General features: G+C 38.0%; 1 protein-coding gene across 2 annotated transcripts in view; it reads left to right on the top strand.

Moving 5' to 3' along the window:
* The window catches only part of Clec1a (C-type lectin domain family 1 member A), a 32,710-nt gene extending 14,443 nt beyond the window's left edge, over positions 1 to 18,267 (top strand). The window contains exons 2-6 of one of the 2 annotated variants that reach the window (XM_036181691.1): positions 6,567 to 6,665; positions 7,991 to 8,167; positions 14,314 to 14,465; positions 16,502 to 16,620; positions 17,529 to 18,267. In XM_036181691.1, coding sequence (XP_036037584.1) covers positions 6,567 to 6,665; positions 7,991 to 8,167; positions 14,314 to 14,465; positions 16,502 to 16,620; positions 17,529 to 17,679 — 698 coding nt within the window. In that variant the 3' untranslated portion in view covers positions 17,680 to 18,267. The remainder of the gene's footprint in view (positions 1 to 6,566; positions 6,666 to 7,990; positions 8,168 to 14,313; positions 14,466 to 16,501; positions 16,621 to 17,528) is intronic. The other variant, XM_036181692.1, reaches the window with a different exon arrangement.
* The last annotated feature ends 4,138 nt before the right edge of the window (positions 18,268 to 22,405 follow it).

Here is a 22,405-nt window from a genome sequence, read left to right as displayed (position 1 = left end):
CATCATGAGCTGTTATTTGTTTTATTAATCTTGGCCATTCTGACTGGTGGATGAAGAAATTTCAAAGCAGTTTGGATCTGGGCTTCCCTGATGACTAAGGATGTTGAACATTTCTTTAAATGTTTCTCAGACATTTGTGAATCCTTTTTTGAGAATACTATGTGTAGCTCTGTATCCCATTTTTTAATTGGATTGTTTTCTTGATGTCTAAGTTTTTGAGTTCTTTATGTAATTTAGATATTATTCCTCTATTGGGTATGTAGTTGGTAAAAATATTTTCCTATTCTGTAGGCTGCCACTGTGAATGATGGTTTCTTTTGCTATGCAGAAGCTTTTCAGTTCATGAGGTCCTGATTATTAAATTGTTGATCTTAGTGCCTGTGCTAATGGTGTTTGGGTAAGAAAGTGTTTTCTTGTGCTAATGAGTTGAAAATTATTTCTTAGTTTCTCTTCTGTCAGATTTAGTGTATTTGGCCTTATATTGAGTTATTTGATCCACTTAAAGTGGAGTGGATTTTTGTGCAGAATGATACGTATGATCTATTTGGATTCTTCTACATGCAGCTGTCCAATTTGGCTAGCATCATTTGTTGATAATAATGTATTTGTGTGTGTGTGTGTGTGTGTGTATTTTTGGCTTTGTTATAAAAACAATCAAGTGTCCATAGGTGTGTTAATTTATGTTTGGGTCTTCAACTTCATTCCATTGATCAATGTGTCTATTTTTGTGCCAATACCATGTTGTTTTTACTCCTATAACTCTATAGTACAGTTTGGAATCAGAAATCAGCAGCGTTGATACCTTCAGCATTTTTTAAAATTTTATTATTTATTTATTTGTTTGTTTATTTATTTATTTATTTATTTATTTAATGTTTTTTAAAGACAGGGTTTTTCTGTGTAGCCCTGGCTGTCCTGGAACTCTCTCTGTAGACCAGGCTGGTCTCAAACTCAGAGATCCACCTGCTCTGCCTCCTGACTTACTGAGTGCTGGGATTAAAGTTGTGCACCATCACCATGCAGCAAGCAGTTCTTTTTATCATTCATGATCTTTTTATCATTCATGATCATATGTTTCTATATGAGGCTGAACATTGTCCTTTCAAGTTCTGTGAATAATTGTGTTGGGATTATGATAGGAAGCACACTGAATCTGAATATTGCTATTGATAAAAACTATCATTTTTACTTTACTAATCCTACTAATCCATAGGATTGGGAGATATTTCCATTTCTGATACCTTCCTCAATTTCTTTCTTCAGTGTCTTAAAGTTTGTATTTTGTAAGCCTTTCACTTTCCTGGTTAGAGTTACACAAATATATCTTGTGTGGGTTGTTTTTTGTTGTTGTTGTCTTTGATGCTATTGTGAAAGATATTGTTTCCCTGATTTCTTTCTCTGTCTGTTTTTCTTTTGTATATAGGAAGGCTACTGGGTTCATGAATCAATTTTGTATGCTGCCACTTTGCTGAAAGTGTTTATTAGCTGTAGGAGTTTGCTAGTGGAAATTATAGGGTCACTTACGTCTACTTTCATTATTACAGCCCATGGAGACCTGCTCCTAGTGTTGAAGGACAGGGTTGAAGGAAAAAGCTGCAGTATAGCAAAATTTATGACTTTTTTTTAATCAAAGAGGTATAAGAAGAAACATACACACTCTGATGGTAATTTTATTTTTGTATTTGTTCTCTTTTCTCATCTAGGCTTCTCTGTCTATTCTCTCATGAAGGCTCTCTCTTTCTCTCTCTGTATGTATATATACATATATATATATATATATATATATATATATATATATATATATATTCTCTATGTATATATACATATATATATGTATACACACACACATACACACACACACACACACACACACACACACACACACATATATATATACTTTTATGTTGAATATAGGAGTTATATTTTAAGGTCACATTTAAGTAAACAATATGAAACAGAGTCATCCCGATTGACATACAAGTAATAAATCTCTCAACTTCCTAATTGGCAGTAAAGTGCAATTGCAGTTGCAAATAAGAGTCAGTCATTACGTTTATCTAGCATTTTGAGATTGGCAGAAGTGCTGGGCTTTCTGTAAGTATTGTCATAAATGCTTTGGTAAGAACTCAGGTTTGCCTTAATATTCTTAATATGAGCTCACTAGAGCATTCTCCAAGAGCACAGTGACAATAAAAGTGTTTTTAAATCTTGAAATATATTTTCCTATCCTGTGTGTAGCTTCTGATTATCTACGAACACCTATAGCCCTCATTAGGGGCTAGAGTCAAGTTATTTTCTGTAGCTTTGACTAGTCACAATATATTTATACAAATTGAGGTCAGGAGTGGGTGCAAGGACTGAACCATTTGCCAGCTAGTAGTAATTGAGCTGTCTTTGTGTTTACAACCTAGCCAGGCAGTTCAGCTATGTGACCTTGTGACAGCAAGGCACTTGGACTAATCAAAAGTTCTTTAAAAGCTTTGTGTTACCTCATGATGTACAAGAAACCTGTAACTGTAATTCTCAGCATAAAGATGAAAGGAATTTAGCTGGTTTTGACTCAGCTGTTTTCCTGTGTCAGCCTGAGCTCTGATATAAAACAGTTTTCTAAGTTTCCCACAGTTTTTGTGGAACAAAGGCCTAGCTGTGAAAGTATATTTTATTCACAATAGTTACACAGTATAAGTAGAAATCATCTTCCTGTCAATCCATAGAAATAAGTATGCCCAATATCCTGAAGAAAACACACTACCAATCCAGGCTGTGGGAAGAATCCCCTATCTTGTTTCAGGGAAGAATTACAGTAGCACATGAGAAAATTACGTACAGAAGCCAACAGTATTCAGAGTCTGTAGCCTGGTAAGCCTTGCTTGATACGAGGTTCCTCCATTAGAGAATTACTCGTCTGGTGGGCTGACACCTGAATATCAGTTGTCATCCACTGTATGTGTCTTTGGCACTTAGCATTTCATATCATCTGCAAATAAAAACACATTGACTTCCTCCCTTCCTAATTGTGACCTCTTGGTCTCCTTCAGTTGTCTTATTACTCTAGCTAAGACTTCAAGTACTGTATTGAATAGGTATAGAGAGAGTGAACAACCTTGTCTTGTTTCTTATTTTAGTAGAAAGTGCTTTGATTTTCTCTTCACTTACGTTGATGTTGGCTGTTGATTTGCTGTAAATCGCCTCTTATTTTGAGGTATGTTTCTTATATCCCTTCCATATTCTCTACAGGACTTTTATCATGAATGGGGTGTTGGCTTTTATCACAGGCCTTTTCTACATCTAATGAGATGGTCTTGTGGTTTTTGTCATTCATATGGTGGATAACATTTATTGATTTATGTATATTGAACCATCCCTGCTTCTCTGGGATGAAGCCTACTTGATTGTGGTAGATGATCTTTTTAATGGGTTCTTGGTTTCAGTTTGCAAGTATATCACTGTGAACCTTTGCATTTATGTTCATCAGGGTAATTAGTCTGTAATCTTCTTTCTTTGTTGGGTCTTTACATGGTTTAGATATCAGGCTAATGTAGCACAAATCTTAAAAGGTCTTACTAATTAAAAACAGACCCGGATCCAGGTATTGGGGTGAATGCTGAATGATCAAAGAAACAGAACAAGCCACATCCAACCTCACCTTGCCAGTTCCTCAGCTGATCTTGTTTCCTCAGGCTGAAAGCATCTGAATCTTCATCCAAATGGATCTCAGCTGAACTGCTGCTAAAACCTAAAAGCTTAAAAAGGCTCTAGTTCCTGGTCCGCACACCTTATATACCTTTCTGCTTCCTGGGATTAAAGGCATGTGTTACTATATCTGGGTGTTTCCAATGTGGCTTTGAACTCAGAGATCCAAACGGATCTCTATGTCCAGTATGATAGGATTAAAGATGTGTGCTACCACTGCCTAAACTTATGTTTAATATAGTGGCTATTCTGTTCTCTGACCCCCAAATAAGTTTATTGGGGTGCAAAATATATCAACCACAGGGTAACTATGGCCTAGTAAAAAGAATCAGGCAGTATCCCCTGTTTCTATTTTGTAGAATAATTTGAGGAATGTTGGAGTTAAATCTTTGAAAGTTGACACAATTCCATGCTAAACTATCTGGCCATAATCTTTTTTTATAGCAGACTTTTAATGACTGGTTATATTTTACTAGAGGTTATAGATCTGTTTACATTGCTTATCTGATCTTAATTTAACTTTGGTAAATCATATTTATCAAGAAAATTATCCATTTCTTTTCAGTTTTCCAATTTGGTGAATTATAGGTTGCCAAAGTATGTCCTTATGAATCTCTGGATTTCCTTGGTGTCTGTTTTTATGTCCTCATTTTGTTTTTAATTTTGTTATTTTTATCTTTTCTCCCTCACCTTTAATTAATTTAAATAAGTGTCAATCTTACTGATTTTCTCAAAGAACCAACTCTATTTCATTGATTTTAAAAATTATACTTTGTCTCTATTTTATTTATTTCATCCCTGAGTTTTATTATTTCTTGTTATCTACTCCTTTTGGATGTCATTCCTTCTTTTCGTTCTAGAGCTTTCAGGTGTATCAAGTCAATAATATAATACCTCTCCAATTATTTTTTTTAACACTGTGAGCACTTAGTGCTATGAGCTTGCCTCTTAGAACCACCTTCATTGTTTCCCATAAGTTTGGGTACGTTGTGTTTTCATTTTCATTCAATTCTAAATTACTTTTTAAATTTCATCTTGACCCATTTTTCATTCAGTAGTGAATTGTTCAGTTTCTATGAGTTTGTAAGCTTCCTGTTGTTTCTGCTGTCACTGATATCCAGCTTTAAACCATGGTGTTCAGATAGGATACAGGGTGTTATTTCAACTTTCTTGTATCTATAGAAACTTGATTTGTTTCCTAATATGTGGTCAATTTTGGAATGAGCTACTGAGAAGAGGGTGTATATGTGTGTGTGTGTGTGTGTGTGTGTGTGTGTGTGTGTGTGTGTTTGGGGGAAATGTTCTGTACATGTCTATTAAGTCCATTTTGTTTAGGACATCATTTATCATCAGCATTTTGGGGTGGGGGGGTTATTTAGTTTTGTCTGGATGACCTGCCTATTGGTGAGTGTGAGGTGTTGAAGTCTCACAGTATCAATGTGTGAGGGTCAATATTTAGAGACCAAGATAGGAGGGCCCTCAGTAGGTTGTGTGCTATGAGCTGGAGGTGCGATTAGGGGTTGGAATTGGAGGACAACAGGGAGAGTGAAGATGGCCTGCCTAATTCTGGTCAGTGTGGCCAGTGGGTTTCTAGTGAGTCAGAAGTGAATTTATGCATGTTTGTTCTTTCTGTTTCAGAAACTGACTTGAATTCTTAATTAATTTGAACATAAAGAGTATAGAATTTCTGGTTCCACTCTGCTTTTGTTCTATTCTAGTTACAAACCCAAGATGTTGTCTGCACTGGAGGAGAGTTTAAATCTGTCAGCTGCCTTTGGTCATAACCTAAATAAATGATCTCACCAGGTGATGGGTGTCCTGGTGACACAGTGGCTACTCTACTGTGACAGGTCAAACCCATGGGAACAAAGTCAAGAAGAGGATCCTGCCCTAGTGTTTCTTTGTTTTTCATTTATTGTTTGACTGGTGTGAACTTTGAAATAGTTACATCCATCTCTGAGAAATGACGGTCATGTTCCTTTATAATTTAGTTTGAGGAAGATATAAATCTAGTAAATGAATATATAAGATTCTTGCAAATTAGAACTCTTACATAAGAAACCCAAAAAATAATTAACAAAACCATCATTTCTGGTGGTGAACATGCCATTTGTGTTCCTAAAGACACTGGAACACTGTGGGCAGGGCATATTTTGCAAAATCAAGAACAATTTAATTCCAAAGTTTTCCTGATGATGTAAAAAAAAGTTGCTCCTTGGTAAGGCTTGGGATTCTTGGGTTTTGAGTGTTTTGTTTATTTTTGTCATCACTAGTTGATCTCTAACTCTCTAATGTAGTTAAAGATGACTTTGAACTCCTGATTATCTCTATCTACGCTGTTGGGATTGTAGGTGTGCACCACCATGCCGTCTCATGTTGGGCATATTTAAGAATCTTTCACATTCATTTTTGTTTTTCGTTTGTTTGTTTGTTTGTTTTTGAGACAGGTCTCACAATGCAACCCTGGCAGGCCTGGAATTTGCTCTGTAGCCCAGGCTGGCCTCCAACTCACAGAAATTCCTGCCTCTGCCTCCCAAGTGCTAGGATTAAAGGTGTGTGCTTTCACATCTGGCCTATACCTTATGACAAGCATAAGGTTCTAAAAACAACCATTTAAATGTCATAGTAATGAATAATGTGACTCTGTACAGTAGGACTCAGGGAGAAATCAGATGTGGTGGGGCTTATGAATGAACTAGATGTAAAAGTGAAGCTTAAGTGGGTTTTGTGGCCGTGATTCTGAGGACAGCGGGTAAAGTCCTGACTGTCTTCATTTTGCATCTAGAATGTCCTCCAACCTCTGTACCTCATGTAACTGACTTTAATCCAAGAGAAAGAAAATGCCATCCTCAGTTTCTCTTTGTTCCCTGCAGAGAATGAGACTCCTTCTTCAGTTTGGCGTCCTGTGGCCCTGACCCTGCTGACCTTGTGTTTGGTGCTGCTCATCGGCCTGGCAGCCCTGGGCCTTGTGTGTAAGTCTGCTCTGTGCTCTATACTGGGGGAGGTTCCTGATTCCTTGGTTTGCCCAGCAGGAGAAACTCTTGCTATGAGTTTCTTGAAACCCTAATTCTGGAGCCTTATCCTCTTTCTAAAGGCAACTGTTTAAATGACTAGGAGTTGATGTACTAAAAAACAGCAAGTATTTTTGAGTTAGAAGAAAACATCTTTTGAAATAAGTATTGTAACCATTTACATGTCAGTATGTAAATCATCACTACAGAGAGCATGCACGGTTTATCTCTTCCCCTGCTGCTCTGGTGGTACAGCTCCGGCATCTTCTATAAGTTTACACGGTATTGTGGACTGATGCAGAGGAAGTATTTTCTGCACACATCCACCCTCTACACAAGGAGCAAAGAAGTGCTAAATCACTATATTTGTCAAAAAGCCTGGGAAAAGATACAGTTATCTTGGGAAAAAAAAAAGTATGTGAAAATCAACAAGGAATATTGAATGTGTAAAAACAAACAACAACAACAAAACAAAACAAAAAAAAAACCTTTACATTTCAAGATAGCAATGGTGTGTTCCTAGAGAAACTCAGTAGGAATGAATGTACAGCCCCTTTTTGAATTGTCAAAGTTGACCCCAGGTAAAAGCCATATAGCAAAACAGACCAGGAGGTTATACACTGATTTTCTTTGAAGCAAAAGTTAAATTTATAAACATAAATTTAAGAACTAAAAAAAAATTCTTCTACTTCTCTCTATCCCCAAATTTACACCATTCTGATACAGCACTGTTTTGTAATCACCTGTTTTTCTTAGGAACGTAAAGCAACTCTCATGACTAATGACAGATTTCTCTAGATTTAGAAAACTGAAGTTCAAACCTCTGTTGAAATATTTTAGTTGAGTGATGTTACTTATCCTCATGAACCCTAACCACAAATCTACAAAAATATGGAAATGAGATCTGACCATTTTAACAATGGAATGAACAATGAATTTTGCCATTCTTCCAATATTCAACATACTAAATGTCAACAGAGGAGTGGATTCACAGTTTTAGATTGGTTTTAGGTTTGGCTGTGCATAAAGTATTTGTTGAACGTAAAATAGTTTAGTATTGGGCTCTTAGTTTCTGAAGTAAAGAACCACTATTATGACTTCACATTTTCCAACAGAGGTGAAAATATAAATTTGCCTGAGATGACACTATTAACTATGCCTCTGGTTATGGCAATGTGAGTGCTCGGTACTAAGATGTTAAGCTGTATGCTTTATTGTCTCCCCCATGTGCGGAAAAGAGATACAGGTTAATGAGCTGTACAGTCTGACTTCATCACATGACTTAGTTTTTCAGTTCTACCAGCTCTCCAATACCCAGCAAGAGAGCATCACTGAAAAGGATGAAAGGCTGGGCAACATATCTCGACAACTGCAGTCCCTCCAGATCCAAAACAGGAAACTCATGGAAACTCTGCAGCAGGTAGCTGTAAAACTGTGTCGTGAACTCTACAACAGAAGTGGAGGTGAGCATGCCCCTGTCTCTCTGGATCATTGACATTGTTCTATCTGGACTTGAATTTCCCATCTGAGTAACTAGAACCATGTATTTTTTAGAAGTACTTTTCCTGCCTTCTCAATAAAAAGTTTGAGCCACAAAATCATGATCAGACATCAGATTATAATTGCTTACACACAATCTGTGTCACCGTACAGGAAGGGATTCTTCAAATTTCAGCATTTAAAACAAGAAAAGTAGTTAGTTTAGAATAACCTAAACAGCTCCATCAGCAACTAATACACGGATGTGTCTCAATTACGTTGGCACACACTAATTTAACACAATGAAAGTGTTGGGGATGTTCTAACTACAATTTCCAAAATTTTAGGCTCATGCAGGAATTAGTTTCAAAATTCAGAGAACTTGAAGTAAATCACAGCCATTTTAGTTCCCCATGACTCGTCTCTCAGTCAAAAATACGAATCTTACAAAGAACGCAGAGTAATGGCAATGACAGTAATGGGCCAGCCAAAGCTGCCAAAGCTGCCAAAGCTGCCACTGTCAACGTCGCTTCCGTGCCCCACCCAGACCCGCCACTCATTCTGTCTTACTATTCTCCGTGCTTGAAAGTTTCATCCCCGCACACTCTATTCAAGTGAGCACAGGAAGCAACCTGCATTTTGCAGCCTGAGTTGGTTTCTCTTTTAGAAACTCTAAAGTGCCACGGTTGCATCACCATCCTCCCCCACGCCACTTCTCCTTCTGTAGGTAGACATTGAGTGAATGATTTTCTCAGTAAAGTGTCTCAAGGCACACTTCTCTGTGTGGTACTTTCCACATGACTGGTGGGCTCCTTTACCACAATTCTCTCTTTTCTGTTTCTCTGCCAGCCCAATGGGCTTTCTTTCTTTTTAAGATTCTATATTACCAAAAAGATAATCCTGGTATCTCTGAAAACAGTGGTCCCTGGGATTCTCATCTAGTTTAAAAAAAAAAAAAAAAGCTATGCAAATATATTGTGAAACCTAATAAAATTTGCCTAAAGATCAGAGAAACAAAGGAAGAAGCCATCTCTTACCTCTAGGACTCCTCAGCCTGAAAGCTTTCTAGCCAAAAGGGGTTCCTCAGTTGAAAAGCTTTTAGTCTCTGTCTCCTCAGGTCTTTTATACTTTTCTTTGCCCAGCCATCACTTTCTGGGATTAAAGACATGTGTGCTTCCCAGTACTGGGATTAAAGGTGTGTGCCACCACTACCAAGCTGTTTTCTCCCCTAGACTGAGTCAATTTCATGTAATCCAGGGTGGCTTTGAACTCACAGAGAGATCCAAATGGATCTCTGCCTCCCAAGTTCTAGGATTAAAGTTGTGTGCCAACACTGCCTGGCCTCTACGTTTAATTTAGTGGTTTGTTTTGTTCTCTGATCTTCAGGCAAATTTTATTAAGGTACACAATATATCACCGCAATACTCAATTTAAATATAAGATGATAAGAATAAATGCTGTGTGAGGTGCAAGAAAGAAAGTCTGGGTCACAGATATAAATTGACTAACATCCTATGTGCCCCAAATTTAATGAAAATAAACAAACAGAAAATAATCACATATTTTTAGATGATATAATTTCCATGTATCATAATACTGACTGACTCAGCCAGGCGATGGTGGCACCTGCCCTTAGCCAGTAGTCAGAAGGCAGAGGCAGGAAGATCTCTATAAGTTCTAGGCCAGCCTGGTCTTTAGAGTGAGTTACAGGATATACAAGGCTACACAGTGAGGCCCTGTCTTAAAAAACAAAAACAAATAAACAAATGATTGACCTACCTGAAAATGATGCCTTGTTGCACATTCTTGCTGCATTGACCATTTTGTGGCTGTTGTCACGTGAAGCCTTTTACATAGACAGGGACTTTGTAGGAGAAGCTCATAGAGAGCACCCATGTTCAGTTTGGGAACTCTATGACCATTATTGTTCCTCTAGTTCTACATAATATGAACAAAACATCTGAAAGCAGTACATCTTACATTCACCTAGCTGATCAAAAGTATGCATCTCCCCTGAAACATGTTCATGTATATATGCTTGCACATATAACAATCACAAGTGCTGTGTCATGGGGAAATTTTTTTCTCAAACTTCTTTAAAAAATTGTTTTAGATTTAGTTGTTTTTATCTTATGTACATGCATGTCTGCATGTATGCTCTTGGGGGGTCAAGAAAGAGTATTGGATCTTCAGGAACTGGAGTTACAGGTGGTTCTGGGCCACTGTAAGGGTGCTGAGAATCGAGCCTGGGTCCTCTGAAAGAACAGCCACTGAACCATCATTCTAGTTCCTTTTATTTTCCCAGTTGCTTAAGTAATGTTAAATTAACATTAAATAAGATATAATAATGTATGTCTCTTTCAAAGTCTTTAGTTCTGTGGTATCACTTCTTGTTTCACATACCACTTTCAGACTTTAGTCTCTCTCCTTTCTACATGATTATCTCTTCTATAAAATCATTGCTTTCATTTCCACAAATGAGTGAAAACACGTAGTATTTGTCTTTCTATGCTTGGTTCTTTTCACTTAGCACAATGTTATCTAGCTCTATGAACTTTGATGTAAATGGTCAAACTTTCATTATATTGCAATAGCTTAGTAGTACCTGTTGCTTGGATACATACATAACAGCCTGATTACCAGATTACATGTTAGTCATAGTTTGAGGTTTTTGAGACAGCTCCATATTGTTTTCTATAGTGTCTATACTAGTTTACATTTTAATCTACAATGTGTAAGAGTTCTCCTCTCTACATTTTCTTTTAAATATTTGTTATTTTTCAGTTTTTAATTGACTGTCATTCTAATTCACAAGGATTACATGGTGTTCATTGTGATTTTGATTTGCACTTTTTGTGGTGATTGGTAACTGGGGCACAATTTTTAATTGGTCGTATTAATAAAAACCCAGAGTCAGATATCAGGGTGAAAGGTGAAAGATCACAGAAGCAGAGCAGCAGCCACCAGAAAGATTTCTTACCTATAGGAATCCTCAGACTCTAAGGACCTAAACTCCTGTCTCCTCCCACCTTATTCCTCTCTCTGCCCAGCCATATCACTTCCTGTCTCCACCTTCCTAGTGCTGGCATTAAAGGTGTGAGATCCCAAGTGCTGGGATCAAAGGTGTGTGCCACCACTGCCTGTCTCTGTTTATCTTTTAGACTGGATCAATCTTTTGTAGCCCAGGGGAGCCTTGAACTTGCAGAGATCCATCTGCCTCTGCTTCCATAGTTCTGGAATTATAAGTATGTGCCACCACTGCCTGGCCTCTATGGCTAACTAGTGTCTTAGCTCCACACTCTGACCTTAAGGCAAGCTTTATTTGTTATTTCACAAACAAAATATCACCACAAGTGATAATAAGCAGCTTTTCATGTACTTGTTACTGTTTGTATGTCTTCCTTGGGGAATGTCTCCTGTGTCATTTACCCATTGTAATTGGATTATTTGGAGGTTTTATTTTTGGGTTAAGCTCCTGACCTATTCAAAATGTTTTCTTCTATGTGAATAGATTATGCACATGATCTTCCACTCTGAAGGTTGTCTCTTCATGCTATTACTTCCTTTTCTATGAATGTAGGAACATCTTAGTTTGTTAGAATCACATTCATCTACCTTTGTGGTTTAAGCTTTTGAGTTCAAATCCAAAAATCTCTATTTACAGTAATGTCTTGACATATTTTTCCTGTGTTTCCTTCTAGTAGAATCACAATTCCTGTTTGTACACTTAAGCCCTTGACCCATTTTCAGTTGATTTTCTTACATGGCAAGAAACATGGGTCTAGTTTATTCTTATTCATATGAATATCAGTTTTCCCCATACCATACACTAAAGACACTGTCCATTCACTATGCTGTGTTCTTTGAGCCTTTGTTAAAGCTGAGTCATCTGCATGCATGCAGATTGTTTGCTGGATTCTTCATTGTGATCCATTAGACTACTCAGATTTTAGCAGTAGTTTGATACGAAATTGTTCTTAAAACCACGCTGTCCTGGATAGTTTTATGTAACTTGACACAAGCTACAGTTATCTAGAGGAAGGGAACCTCAATTGAGAAAATTTCTCCATAAGATTCAGCTGTAGAGTCTGGAGAGATGGCTCAGCAGTTAAGAACACTGGCTGCTCTTCCATAGGTCCTGAGTTCAATGGTAACTCACAACCATCTGTAATAAGATCTGGCCCCTCTTCTGGCCTGCAAGCAATGCAGATAGAATACTGTATAGATAATAAATAAATCTTTTTTAAAAATTCAGCTGTAATCTTAATCAGTGATTGATGGGGGAGGGCCCAGTCCATGGTGGGTAGTGTCTTCCCTAGGCTGATAGTCCCAGGTTATATAAAAAAGCAGGCTGAGTAAACCAGATAGCTATAGTCCTCAATGGTCTTTTCCTCAGCTCCTATATCCAGGTTCTCTCCCTTCTTAAGTTCCTACCCTCACTGCTCTTGATGATGAACTATTATATGGAACTGAGTGAAATACACCCTTTGCTCCCCAACTTATTTTTTGGTCATGGTGTTTCATCACAACAATAGAAACCCCATCTAAGGTACATGCCAAGCATGGTAGTGTGAGCCTGCAATCCCAGCTACTGAGGCAAGAAGATCACAAATTCAAAAATATACAGGTCTATAAATTGAGTTGAAGGCTAGCCTGAATCACTAAGTAAGTCCTAGTCTCAAAACATAAGGTTAGAAAACATGGTATATGGCTCAGTATGTAGCCTAGAGTAAACAGTGTTCAAATCTCTCTCACCTCCAAAATAAAATAGTGATGCAACCATGGATATTATTAAATGGCCACTCTAACACACACACATACACACACACACACACACACACACACACACACACACACACACACAAAACTTAGATGCATGTTCCTGACTCTCAGAAGATAAAGTTCAGACATCCACACCATGATATTCATGGTACTACTACTCATACATGTAACAAGTACCCACATATCCCATCTTACTCTCAACTTATGCACTTAATTATTTGGTTTGCAAGTGTCCACCCCCAAAACACACACACACACACACACACACACACACACACACACACACACACACACTGTACAGAAAGAGTACAAGGAACCTACACCTGAGAATACCAACTTGAAAAGAGGAAAGACTTGTTTAGCTTCCAGCTTCAGATGTTTAATTTAGAATTTTTATATTCATTTTACATATCAATCACAGATCCCCCTCTTTCCTCCTCCTGTCCCTCCATCCTTCCTCCCCTACCCACTCCCCATTCCCTCCTACAAGAAGGTAAGGCCTCCCATGAGGAGTCAGCAGAGCCTGGTACATTTAGTAGAGGCAGGTCCAAGCCGCCGCCGCCCCCCCCCCCCCCACCTCAAGGCTGTTCCGTAGTAGGTAGTGGGCTCCAAAAAGCCAGCTCATGCACCAGGGATGGATCCTGATCCAACTGCTGGGGGCCTCTCAAGCAGATCAAGCTACACAACTGTCTTGCTTATGCAGAGGGCCTAGTCCAGTCCCACGGCAGCAACAAAGACTACTGCAGGACAACTTACATCATGCATGCCATCTTGAAGCACAGAAAATGGCATATACAAAAAGTGATATATATGATACAGACTCAATAACATGCCCCAGTGACTGATTTCTAACCTAACCCCTATATTCACCACCTCCTACTAAAGCCATCATATTTGGAACCAATCAAGGAAACAGTCCATCAATGACATCAAAGCCCTCAGGATCCAATCACATCACCAAGATTACCAGTTCAAAACTATGAACCCAGTGCTTATGAGACTATGGGAAGAAATTCATATTCAAACCATTGCATAATCATATGAGCCACCCTATGAAGGAATATTCTGTCTACATTCTGCATGGCATAGGCAAAGAAATTTCAGCCATCCATCACCAGATTCGGTATTCTACATCAGTATTCTCTGTTTTAATTTTCACTGAATGTTCAACACCAACTATAGATCATTCCTAGTGGGGAGTGGGTGGATAGCACAGGTGTTCCTTCAAGTATCTAAGAGATGTAAATTAGGTTTTGGAATATCAAACACTGTTTATTTCCAAAAGAGGAAACAGCAGATTCAGGTAGAAGATAACTAACCAAAGTGTGTTTGTTTGTTTCCTTTCAAGGACACAGATGCAGCCCTTGCCCAGAGAAATGGAAGTGGCACGGGGACAAATGCTACCAGTTCTACAAAGAGAGTAAAAACTGGCAAAGCTGTGAATACTTCTGCCTGGCTGAGAATGCCACCATGCTGAAGATAAGTACACAGGAAGAACTGGTAAGTTCCTGAGCCTTGGTATTTGAAGGAGTTTCCCAAAGGCACAGGGCAAGAACACTGTAAAGAGTCAAGTTTCCAACCTACGAGTTTCCATACTTGCTCACAGTGAAACCCAAGTCATACTCCAGTTGCTCCAAATGATCTCTGAAATGGATAAAATCTGTGTTCCCTCCAAATACCTACCACACATAAATATGAGAAATAGTTCAACTACCCCTTCAGTCAATGGGCAGGTAGAACATGTCCAAATTACCTTTCTGAGATGGGGTAGACAGAGAATAATGGTATGATCTAAGAAAAGTGATAATATTATGGGCCTGCCTTTCTGTTATAAACATTAAAAAGCTTTTAATTGAAAATAGTCTGACAATAATTGTAGTAAACTACACACACACATACACACACACACACACACACACACACACACACACACACACACATGGCTAGCCAAGGCAAATATATGAATAATCGACACATATTTATGTATCTCTGGAACCTCATTGACCAACAGCTTTAAAAGATGTGACACAAATATGGAACTGGGATGTGTGTGTGTGTGTGTGTGTGTGTGTGTGTGTGTGTGCTGGGGATTGAATTCAGGCCTCATGAATGCAAGCAATCTACCACTAAGCAACATTCTATGACTTGTTGGTACTTGGCTTTTTGTTTGATAGCCTATGTAGTCTGGGGGAGGCACTGCTCCCATTATATGGAACTCCATTTAAACCCTTGTATATATGGGCATGTATGTATTTTAATAAGATTCTAGAGTAGTAGGTTTGTACATAGGATTTTCAAAGGTTATTAATGTTATTTGTCCATCCCATACTTCCTCCTCTACCCTGCCCTTCCACTTGCATTCCATTTAACCCTTCCTGTTCCATTTCTCTCCTTCATATTACTTACATTCTACTTCCTTTTTCTTGAAAACTCCCTGTGGACTCTTACTAGAGTCTTGCCTTCTCGGAGTAGCCCAGTTTAAACACATATATAAAAACTCAAAACTAACATTCAAATATGAAATAAAGTATACAATGCTTGTTTTTACAGCTGAATATTGGAAATAGAATTGTTATATATTAGTATATGGCTATATGTGTAGGAAATACATATGTGTATATATATGAATGAAAATTTACATTTTTCTCTTTTTTCTCATGTGAGATCCATGTCATCCTTCTAAGTCCCCTTTACTTCTTTTTACATTTAAGTATCTCCATAATTGTGTTCTCATTTATAGCAATTCTCCAGTTTTTTACTAACAATTTTTCCACTTTCTAGAATAATTTCACTTATTTTATAAATATTTCTCCCACTTGTTTTTGTTCTGTTTTAATTCATTAATCATTGGTAATGACAATAACATCTGTTTAATTAATTAATTAAAACTAAATTTTTTGGAGACAGAGATTGAACACAAAGCTCAATGCAAGCTAGGCAAGCACTCTACCAACTGAGCCATATTTCAGACCTCTGATTTATTTTTACCTCTGTCTCTCTGTATCTCCTTCTGTGTCTGTCTCTGTGTCTCTGTCTCTTTATATATATCCATTACTTATTTTTTGAGATAAGGTCTCACTTTGTACCCCTGGTTATCTTGGAGTGGGCTATGTAGAGCAGGCTGGCTTCAAACTCACAGAGATCCACTTGCCTCTACTTCCTGAGATTAAAGGCATGTACCACCACACTCAGTTCCTCTAATATTTTATATCAATTTTATGTTTAATTTTACACATTAAGAATAATTGGTAAATTATTGGTCAACATGACTCCTGTTTTCATAATATCAATGTATACTCCACACTTATTAAGACAAAGTGTGTTCTATCAATGTGTCCCTTACTTACTGGACAAATTTCTAAAGGGCTTCATGATAGGTGCCTTTTCCTCTTGAGTCTATTGTCATGTGTGTGTGAGAGAGGATCACCTATCAGGTCTCCATGTTATTCTTCTAGAAGCTATGCTAATCCCATACATCCTTGTACTACTGGTTGAAGCATCTCCAAGCTAAAGGTTTTCTTGTGTGCCTTTCACAGGATTTTGCCATGCCTCAAAGCTACTCTGAGTTTTTCTACTCTTATTGGACAGGGCTCTCCCGCAATGGCAGTGGCAAAGCCTGGCTGTGGACAGATGGGACATCTTACTCCTTTGAACTGTAAGCCTCCAGAACACTGTGGGAGAGGTATTTAATAAAGACAGATTAGCAGTGTGATTCAGCAGTAATTATAGAGCATCTATTTCATACTGCATAGTGTGCTTGCAGGGGATGCCCAGAGGTGCTTGTGTTGAAATGGCTTAGAAAAGTGATGGGCTAGAGAGAGAGCCCATCAAATATCATCAGGTGGTTTCCTGACTGATTTCAGCAGTGAGTACCTAGGAATTGTTTTTCTGCAAAGCAAAGTAATAAAGGTAAAGAGGAGAAAAGGGAAGGTGATCTATTTTGGATGAATAATTAAAGAGAAACCTTGGAGAATCAGATGTAATAGTGCTCATCCAGGGTCATACATTTTGTCAACAGCCAGGGGTAGGCTACTGCCTCAGAGAGTTCTTGGATCTCCACACTGTGTCATATAAATAAAAACATTTTATTTACCACAGAAGCATTTAGAGAGGACGTGAATGGAATTCCATGACACTGGTAAATGTAATTTCTTTATGAAAGTTTATTACATTCAAAGCTCGGTTAAAGCATATTTTATTCTCTGTGTATGGTAGAACAGGACATAGTAACATAATCATTTGTATTTTTAATTAAGTAAACTGAACACTAGAAAAGGTAGATAACTTTAAAATAACAGTAAAATCAGAGTGCCTGTTGCTTTGTTTTAGAACAGTTTTTGCAGTTTTGAGTGGTCAGTTACTTCTAAGAATGAGATGGTGACTGAGGGGCTGAAAATTGAGTTCATTGACCCCATCTTTCCAACAAAGACCTCCTAGAAATATAGATATGATCTTTGTCACTGAGGGAATGCTTTTCTGTTGTCTCTGAATGTGTCATTTAAGAAATAAACTCTAAATAAAATTTAATTAAAGAATTAAATTCTTTTCTTTTTCTTTCTTAAGGTTTGAAATTATAATAGATCCCACCAACCTAAGGAACAGGGACTGTATGACCATCTTCAATGGAAAGGCTTACTCAAAGGACTGCAAAGAGCTGAGGAGGTGTGCCTGTGAGAAGATGGCAGGGAGAGTGGTACCTGAGGTGCTTCAGTAGGTGCCATGAAACATTGAGCAGAGGGGGCCAATAGGTCAACTTCAACCACCAGCCAAAGGACTGAGCTAAGTGATGTCAACGCAGAGGACATTCAAAGCTTTGAAAAACTGAGAGGCAGCCATTGGAACTGGTACTTGGGAGACTGTCTTGGTTCTGACTCAGCGTTGCCCATACCTGAGCTCCAGTTCTTGCACATGTTTACCTGTTACCAGGATTCTTACTCAAGAACCACCAACTAGCCTCAGCAAGCTAGAGAGTTGTTCTCCTTGATTTACAGAAGGCTTCCAGCTTTCTCTCTTCTCAGCATCTGTTTCACCCTCTTTTTCATGTCTCCCTTACACTAGGAAAAGAGAGAGACCTAAGAAAATAGAGGCGTTGACATGAAACCACCTACTGTGTGTGGTGGTGGTGTCCTCACAAGTATTGGTGCCTTCCAACTCTCAGCACTTGGAAGGTGGAGGCAAGACATAAAAAGTTTAAGGTCACCCTCAGCTACATGGCAAGTTGGAGGCCATCCTAGGCTGTATGAGAACCTCTTCTCAAACAGAAAGAAGGGACAAAAAAACAAGAGAGAAAGAAGAAAGGAGAAAAACAAAACAAAACAAAACAGAGAACAGAAAAAAAGGAAGTGAGATCCTTTATCCTAACAGGCAGTCCAAGAGAAACTAGCAGATGTCCTACTCCTGTGTTGTTGTACACACAGCTGATTCTTTCTGTTTCCAGTTCCCACTTTGCCTTTCCCAGGCTCTTAACAATGACTTTGCCTGCTACACGGCTGGCCAGCTTTCCAACTGAGATGATTTTCATTGTGTCAATCTCCACTTCATCAATTGTGTCTTTCTCCTAATCACATCTCATAGGAAATAGATGATCTCAACTCTGATCTGAGTTAGAATTGCTGTCCCTGTACTCCAAAAAGGAGACTGGAGTAGAGAGAAAAAAAATTAGTCTCTTTACATGCACAGATAACAGTTTTGATTACTTCCTCCATCACATTTGAACCATGTTTATACCTTTCAGGTACTAAAGTTTTAATAATAAGAACTGTGATGAATGTGAAATGGGTGTGGTTTCAGAATGGATTTGTGATTTGGGGGAATATCAGCAGGGGAATGCTTTTCATACTATGTTAACAGAACTGTTTGACTACTTCTGCCTTGACAATTGGTGGTGCCATTCTGAGGATATTGTTTATGGGATATTTGAGATTAAGAAAGTGTACAAAGCAAATTGTTTTTCAGAGGGGCTTTATGATATTCCTAAAGTGAAATGATTGGGGTAAAATCATGACATCGAGTTTGGTATGTTGAGTAACAGAGGTGTGGTAGTCCACATGACTGATTTCTGAACAAGCTTTGGAGAAGAAAGAGAGGCTGTGATATCTACACAGTCAGACTCTTGACTAGACATGAGTTTCTCTGGGTGATGACATTCAAAACCATAACAGGGATCATTGTGAATAGCACAGTGTCAACTGGTTGCATTGATTATAGATAAACCAACACTATGGGACGGACAGCACCAGTATCAGATTTCATACTCTTACATTTCAACAGTTTCATGGTGAAATTGTATTAACTTAGCCATTTTGTGATGAGAACAATTCTGCATTTATTTTCATAAGACTTAATTTAACAACGATTACTTATCGAAACATTACTGGCAAGCTACTTATGTTTTCTTTTAGATTTCCTTCTAACTAGCTAGGGGATTTCTTCAGTGATGAATGAATTCTGTGCAGGTTTACTATGTCAAGCACACAGAAGTGCATTTGTGGTTTTGAAATTTAGGTCTCTCTTGGTTTGATTTATTTATTGAGCAAATCACACCACTTCATGTAGTTTATTAAAAAGTGGAAATATTTTAATTTCCCTATGATGTTACTTAAAATGAAGTAAGTGTGAAGTTAATCTCATAATGTGGGTTGTAATAGAAAATGAAAGGGGAATTAAGAAAATATTTTAAAGGGTTTAATGATTCTTATTTAAATATAAGGGACATAAATGCAGCATCTGTATTCATTAAAGAGAAAAAAAATACTCTCGGGCTGGAGAGATGGCTCAGAGGTTAAAGAGCACCAACTGCTCCTCCAGAGGTCCTGAGTTCAATTCCCAGCAACCACATGGTGGCTCACAACCATCTGTAATGAGATCTGGTGCCCTCTTCTGGCCTGCAAGGACACACGCAGACAGGACACTGTATGTATACTAAATAAATCTCATATATATATTCTCAAATATTTCCCAAAATTAAAATGTTGACTGTTTTTCTGGCTCAGTTAAAGTGACTATACAATAACCTACAAAATAAAAAATAAAGATCAAGGCCATCATTAAGCAATTGTTGTATAAACCTACTACAGAAGGAAAAAGTAGTCAGCAAGAGAAAGTCAAAAACTTTGTGGAATTAATTGTAAACAAGGGCCATGGCTCTCATTTAAATTTTGGCTCCTGGCATTCTGGGCTCCTGCAGGGAAGACATCTGTCTCTCTAACTACCATTGATTGGAAGAGTCTAGCTATCTAGAGGATGAACAGCAAAGTGTCCTTTCAGTTGGAAAAGGAAAAAAATTGTACTTTTAACATTTATTTTCTTTTCTTGATCTTATTCTTCATCATTGCCCTTAGCCCCCCTTTCTGTATCCAAATCTGATAATATCAATAACGTCACAAACAAAGTTCCAAAAGATGTGAAAAGTGTGTGTGTGTGGGGGGGGGTGGTAAACATTGCCTCCACTAACATTTAAGACATAAAAATCAATCATAAAACAAATTTTAAGGTTAGGCTTGCTGATAATCAAAAATAGAAACCATATGAACTGGCTTTCTCAGGACAAGAAAGATGAGAAGACATTTTTCTAGTCTCTTACTATGTAGGTAATTGTAAAGAAAGTGCAGGAAGAGTCAAATAGGGAACATGGCCTTTCCCATAGACTGAGCTCCCTTGGGTACACAATGAGCTATTTCTTTTCCTGAGGATATTGAACACTCTCAGGACTTATCAGCAGGAAACAGGTCAGGAGCCTGGTGACAGCAGGAAGTGTGAGAAGGGTAAGGGGCAGCTTTTACTTGGGGAATACAAACAGATTACAAACTAGGTACAAGGGTCAAGTGGTTGTCCTAGGGCGAGCTTTGGTGTTTGGGAGTCAAGGACAGTTGTTGGAAGACACACAAAAAGTACCATGTGACTTAAGATACACAAAACTCACTGTATGAGCAGATCTTTAGACTCTAACAACGAATATATTATTATATCAATATTATTTCAATATTTTATTGATGCATTTAGTGTGCAATACTATGCAGCACTGTTTCCAATTGCAGAGGAATTATCATTTTTTTCCCTTTCTAAAAGTTCACTCAGCGAGATGGATTAAAATTACCTAATTCATCATTGGTAGCACTGGGACAGGAAATGGTCCTGTTATGGCTAATTACCATCAAAAGGACAGGTATCCCGAATCACTAGCAACCTATCCTCCCTAAGAACTCTCCCAAGCCCTGCATCTGTTTAGGTGCAGCATGGCTGCTGGGGACACTGTAGACTCCTGTGTCAGCTGCACTGCAGATAAATGTCTGGCTTGTAAATACAGCATCATATATATACAAGCTGGATAACATCAGCTGGAGGATGTTTGCATTCAGTTTCCTTGTACTTTTTTGAGAAGAACCATCAACGCTTCCCATCCTTTCTCTAAACATAGCATGATGACAAACCTTTGAAGAATCTCAGAGACAAACAGTCTTTACTGTTAAAAGTCACTATTGTTTCTCTGATTTCCAGATTATTATATTTAGCTACCAGCTGCCAGCTGTGGAAACCAAACAGCCTACAACTTCCACGGTTTGTAGGCTGCTTGTCCTCCCAGGATCTGCAGAAAGCTAGAGAAATTTCTGTCGTGTGTGTGTGTGTGTGTGTGTGTGTGTGTGTGTGTGTGTGTGTGTGTGTGTGTGTGTGTGTGTGTGTGTGTGTGTGTGTGTGTGAGAGAGAGAGAGAGAGAGAGAGAGAGAGAGAGAGAGAGAGAGAGACCCTTTAAATGCCATGTCAAGGTAAATAAACAGAAACAAGAAAAACAAGATAAAAACATGATCTTCTCATTGCTAGAGAACCATAGCCACTGAGAAATGAACTTCAGCTTAAAGGATGCTTAGTTTTATTTAAATAATTCCTGCTTACTCAGTAAATTATGTTTTTTAAATTATTTATCTAAGTTATGCCATTTTAATAAGAAGGAAAAGATGAAAATCTTCTACCTCTCAGAGTCTTATCAAAATGAAAGATTAAATACGACCATATTGAATTTAGTGACTATTTATTGAGAGCATGCTATATAGTAAGATTTAGAGATGGCACATAGTAGACATAGAATATGATAATAATTAGCAATTTTTCCTTCCTATATATGGCAAGTATTTCCACTTTAATTTTCCTACCTAAAATATGGTTTTCTATAGTTTGCATGTAACATTAAGATTGCATTCTTAAGCAGTATTTTGAAGTGAATTGTATTATGATTTTATAGTGGGAAAGTTGAGGCATGGAGTCAGGCAGTTGAAAGTGCTCCAGTTTTAGTCTTGGCCTTGCAGACTGTGAACTGTTTGGTGAATGGTGGGATGTCCACTGGAGGACATGCTGATGCTCATGTCCTGACTATTCCTCCACCTATGTGACGTTCTAAGGGTTCCTTTCCCAGTAGAACTCTACAGTCTGAAAAGCACAGTCCAACA

The sequence above is a fragment of the Onychomys torridus genome, chromosome 3 (genome assembly GCF_903995425.1).
Source record: "Onychomys torridus chromosome 3, mOncTor1.1, whole genome shotgun sequence".
Classification (NCBI taxonomy): Eukaryota; Metazoa; Chordata; class Mammalia; order Rodentia; family Cricetidae; genus Onychomys; species Onychomys torridus.
Note: the sequence above shows the minus strand (reverse complement) of the source record. Positions and strands in the feature narration are given on the sequence as shown.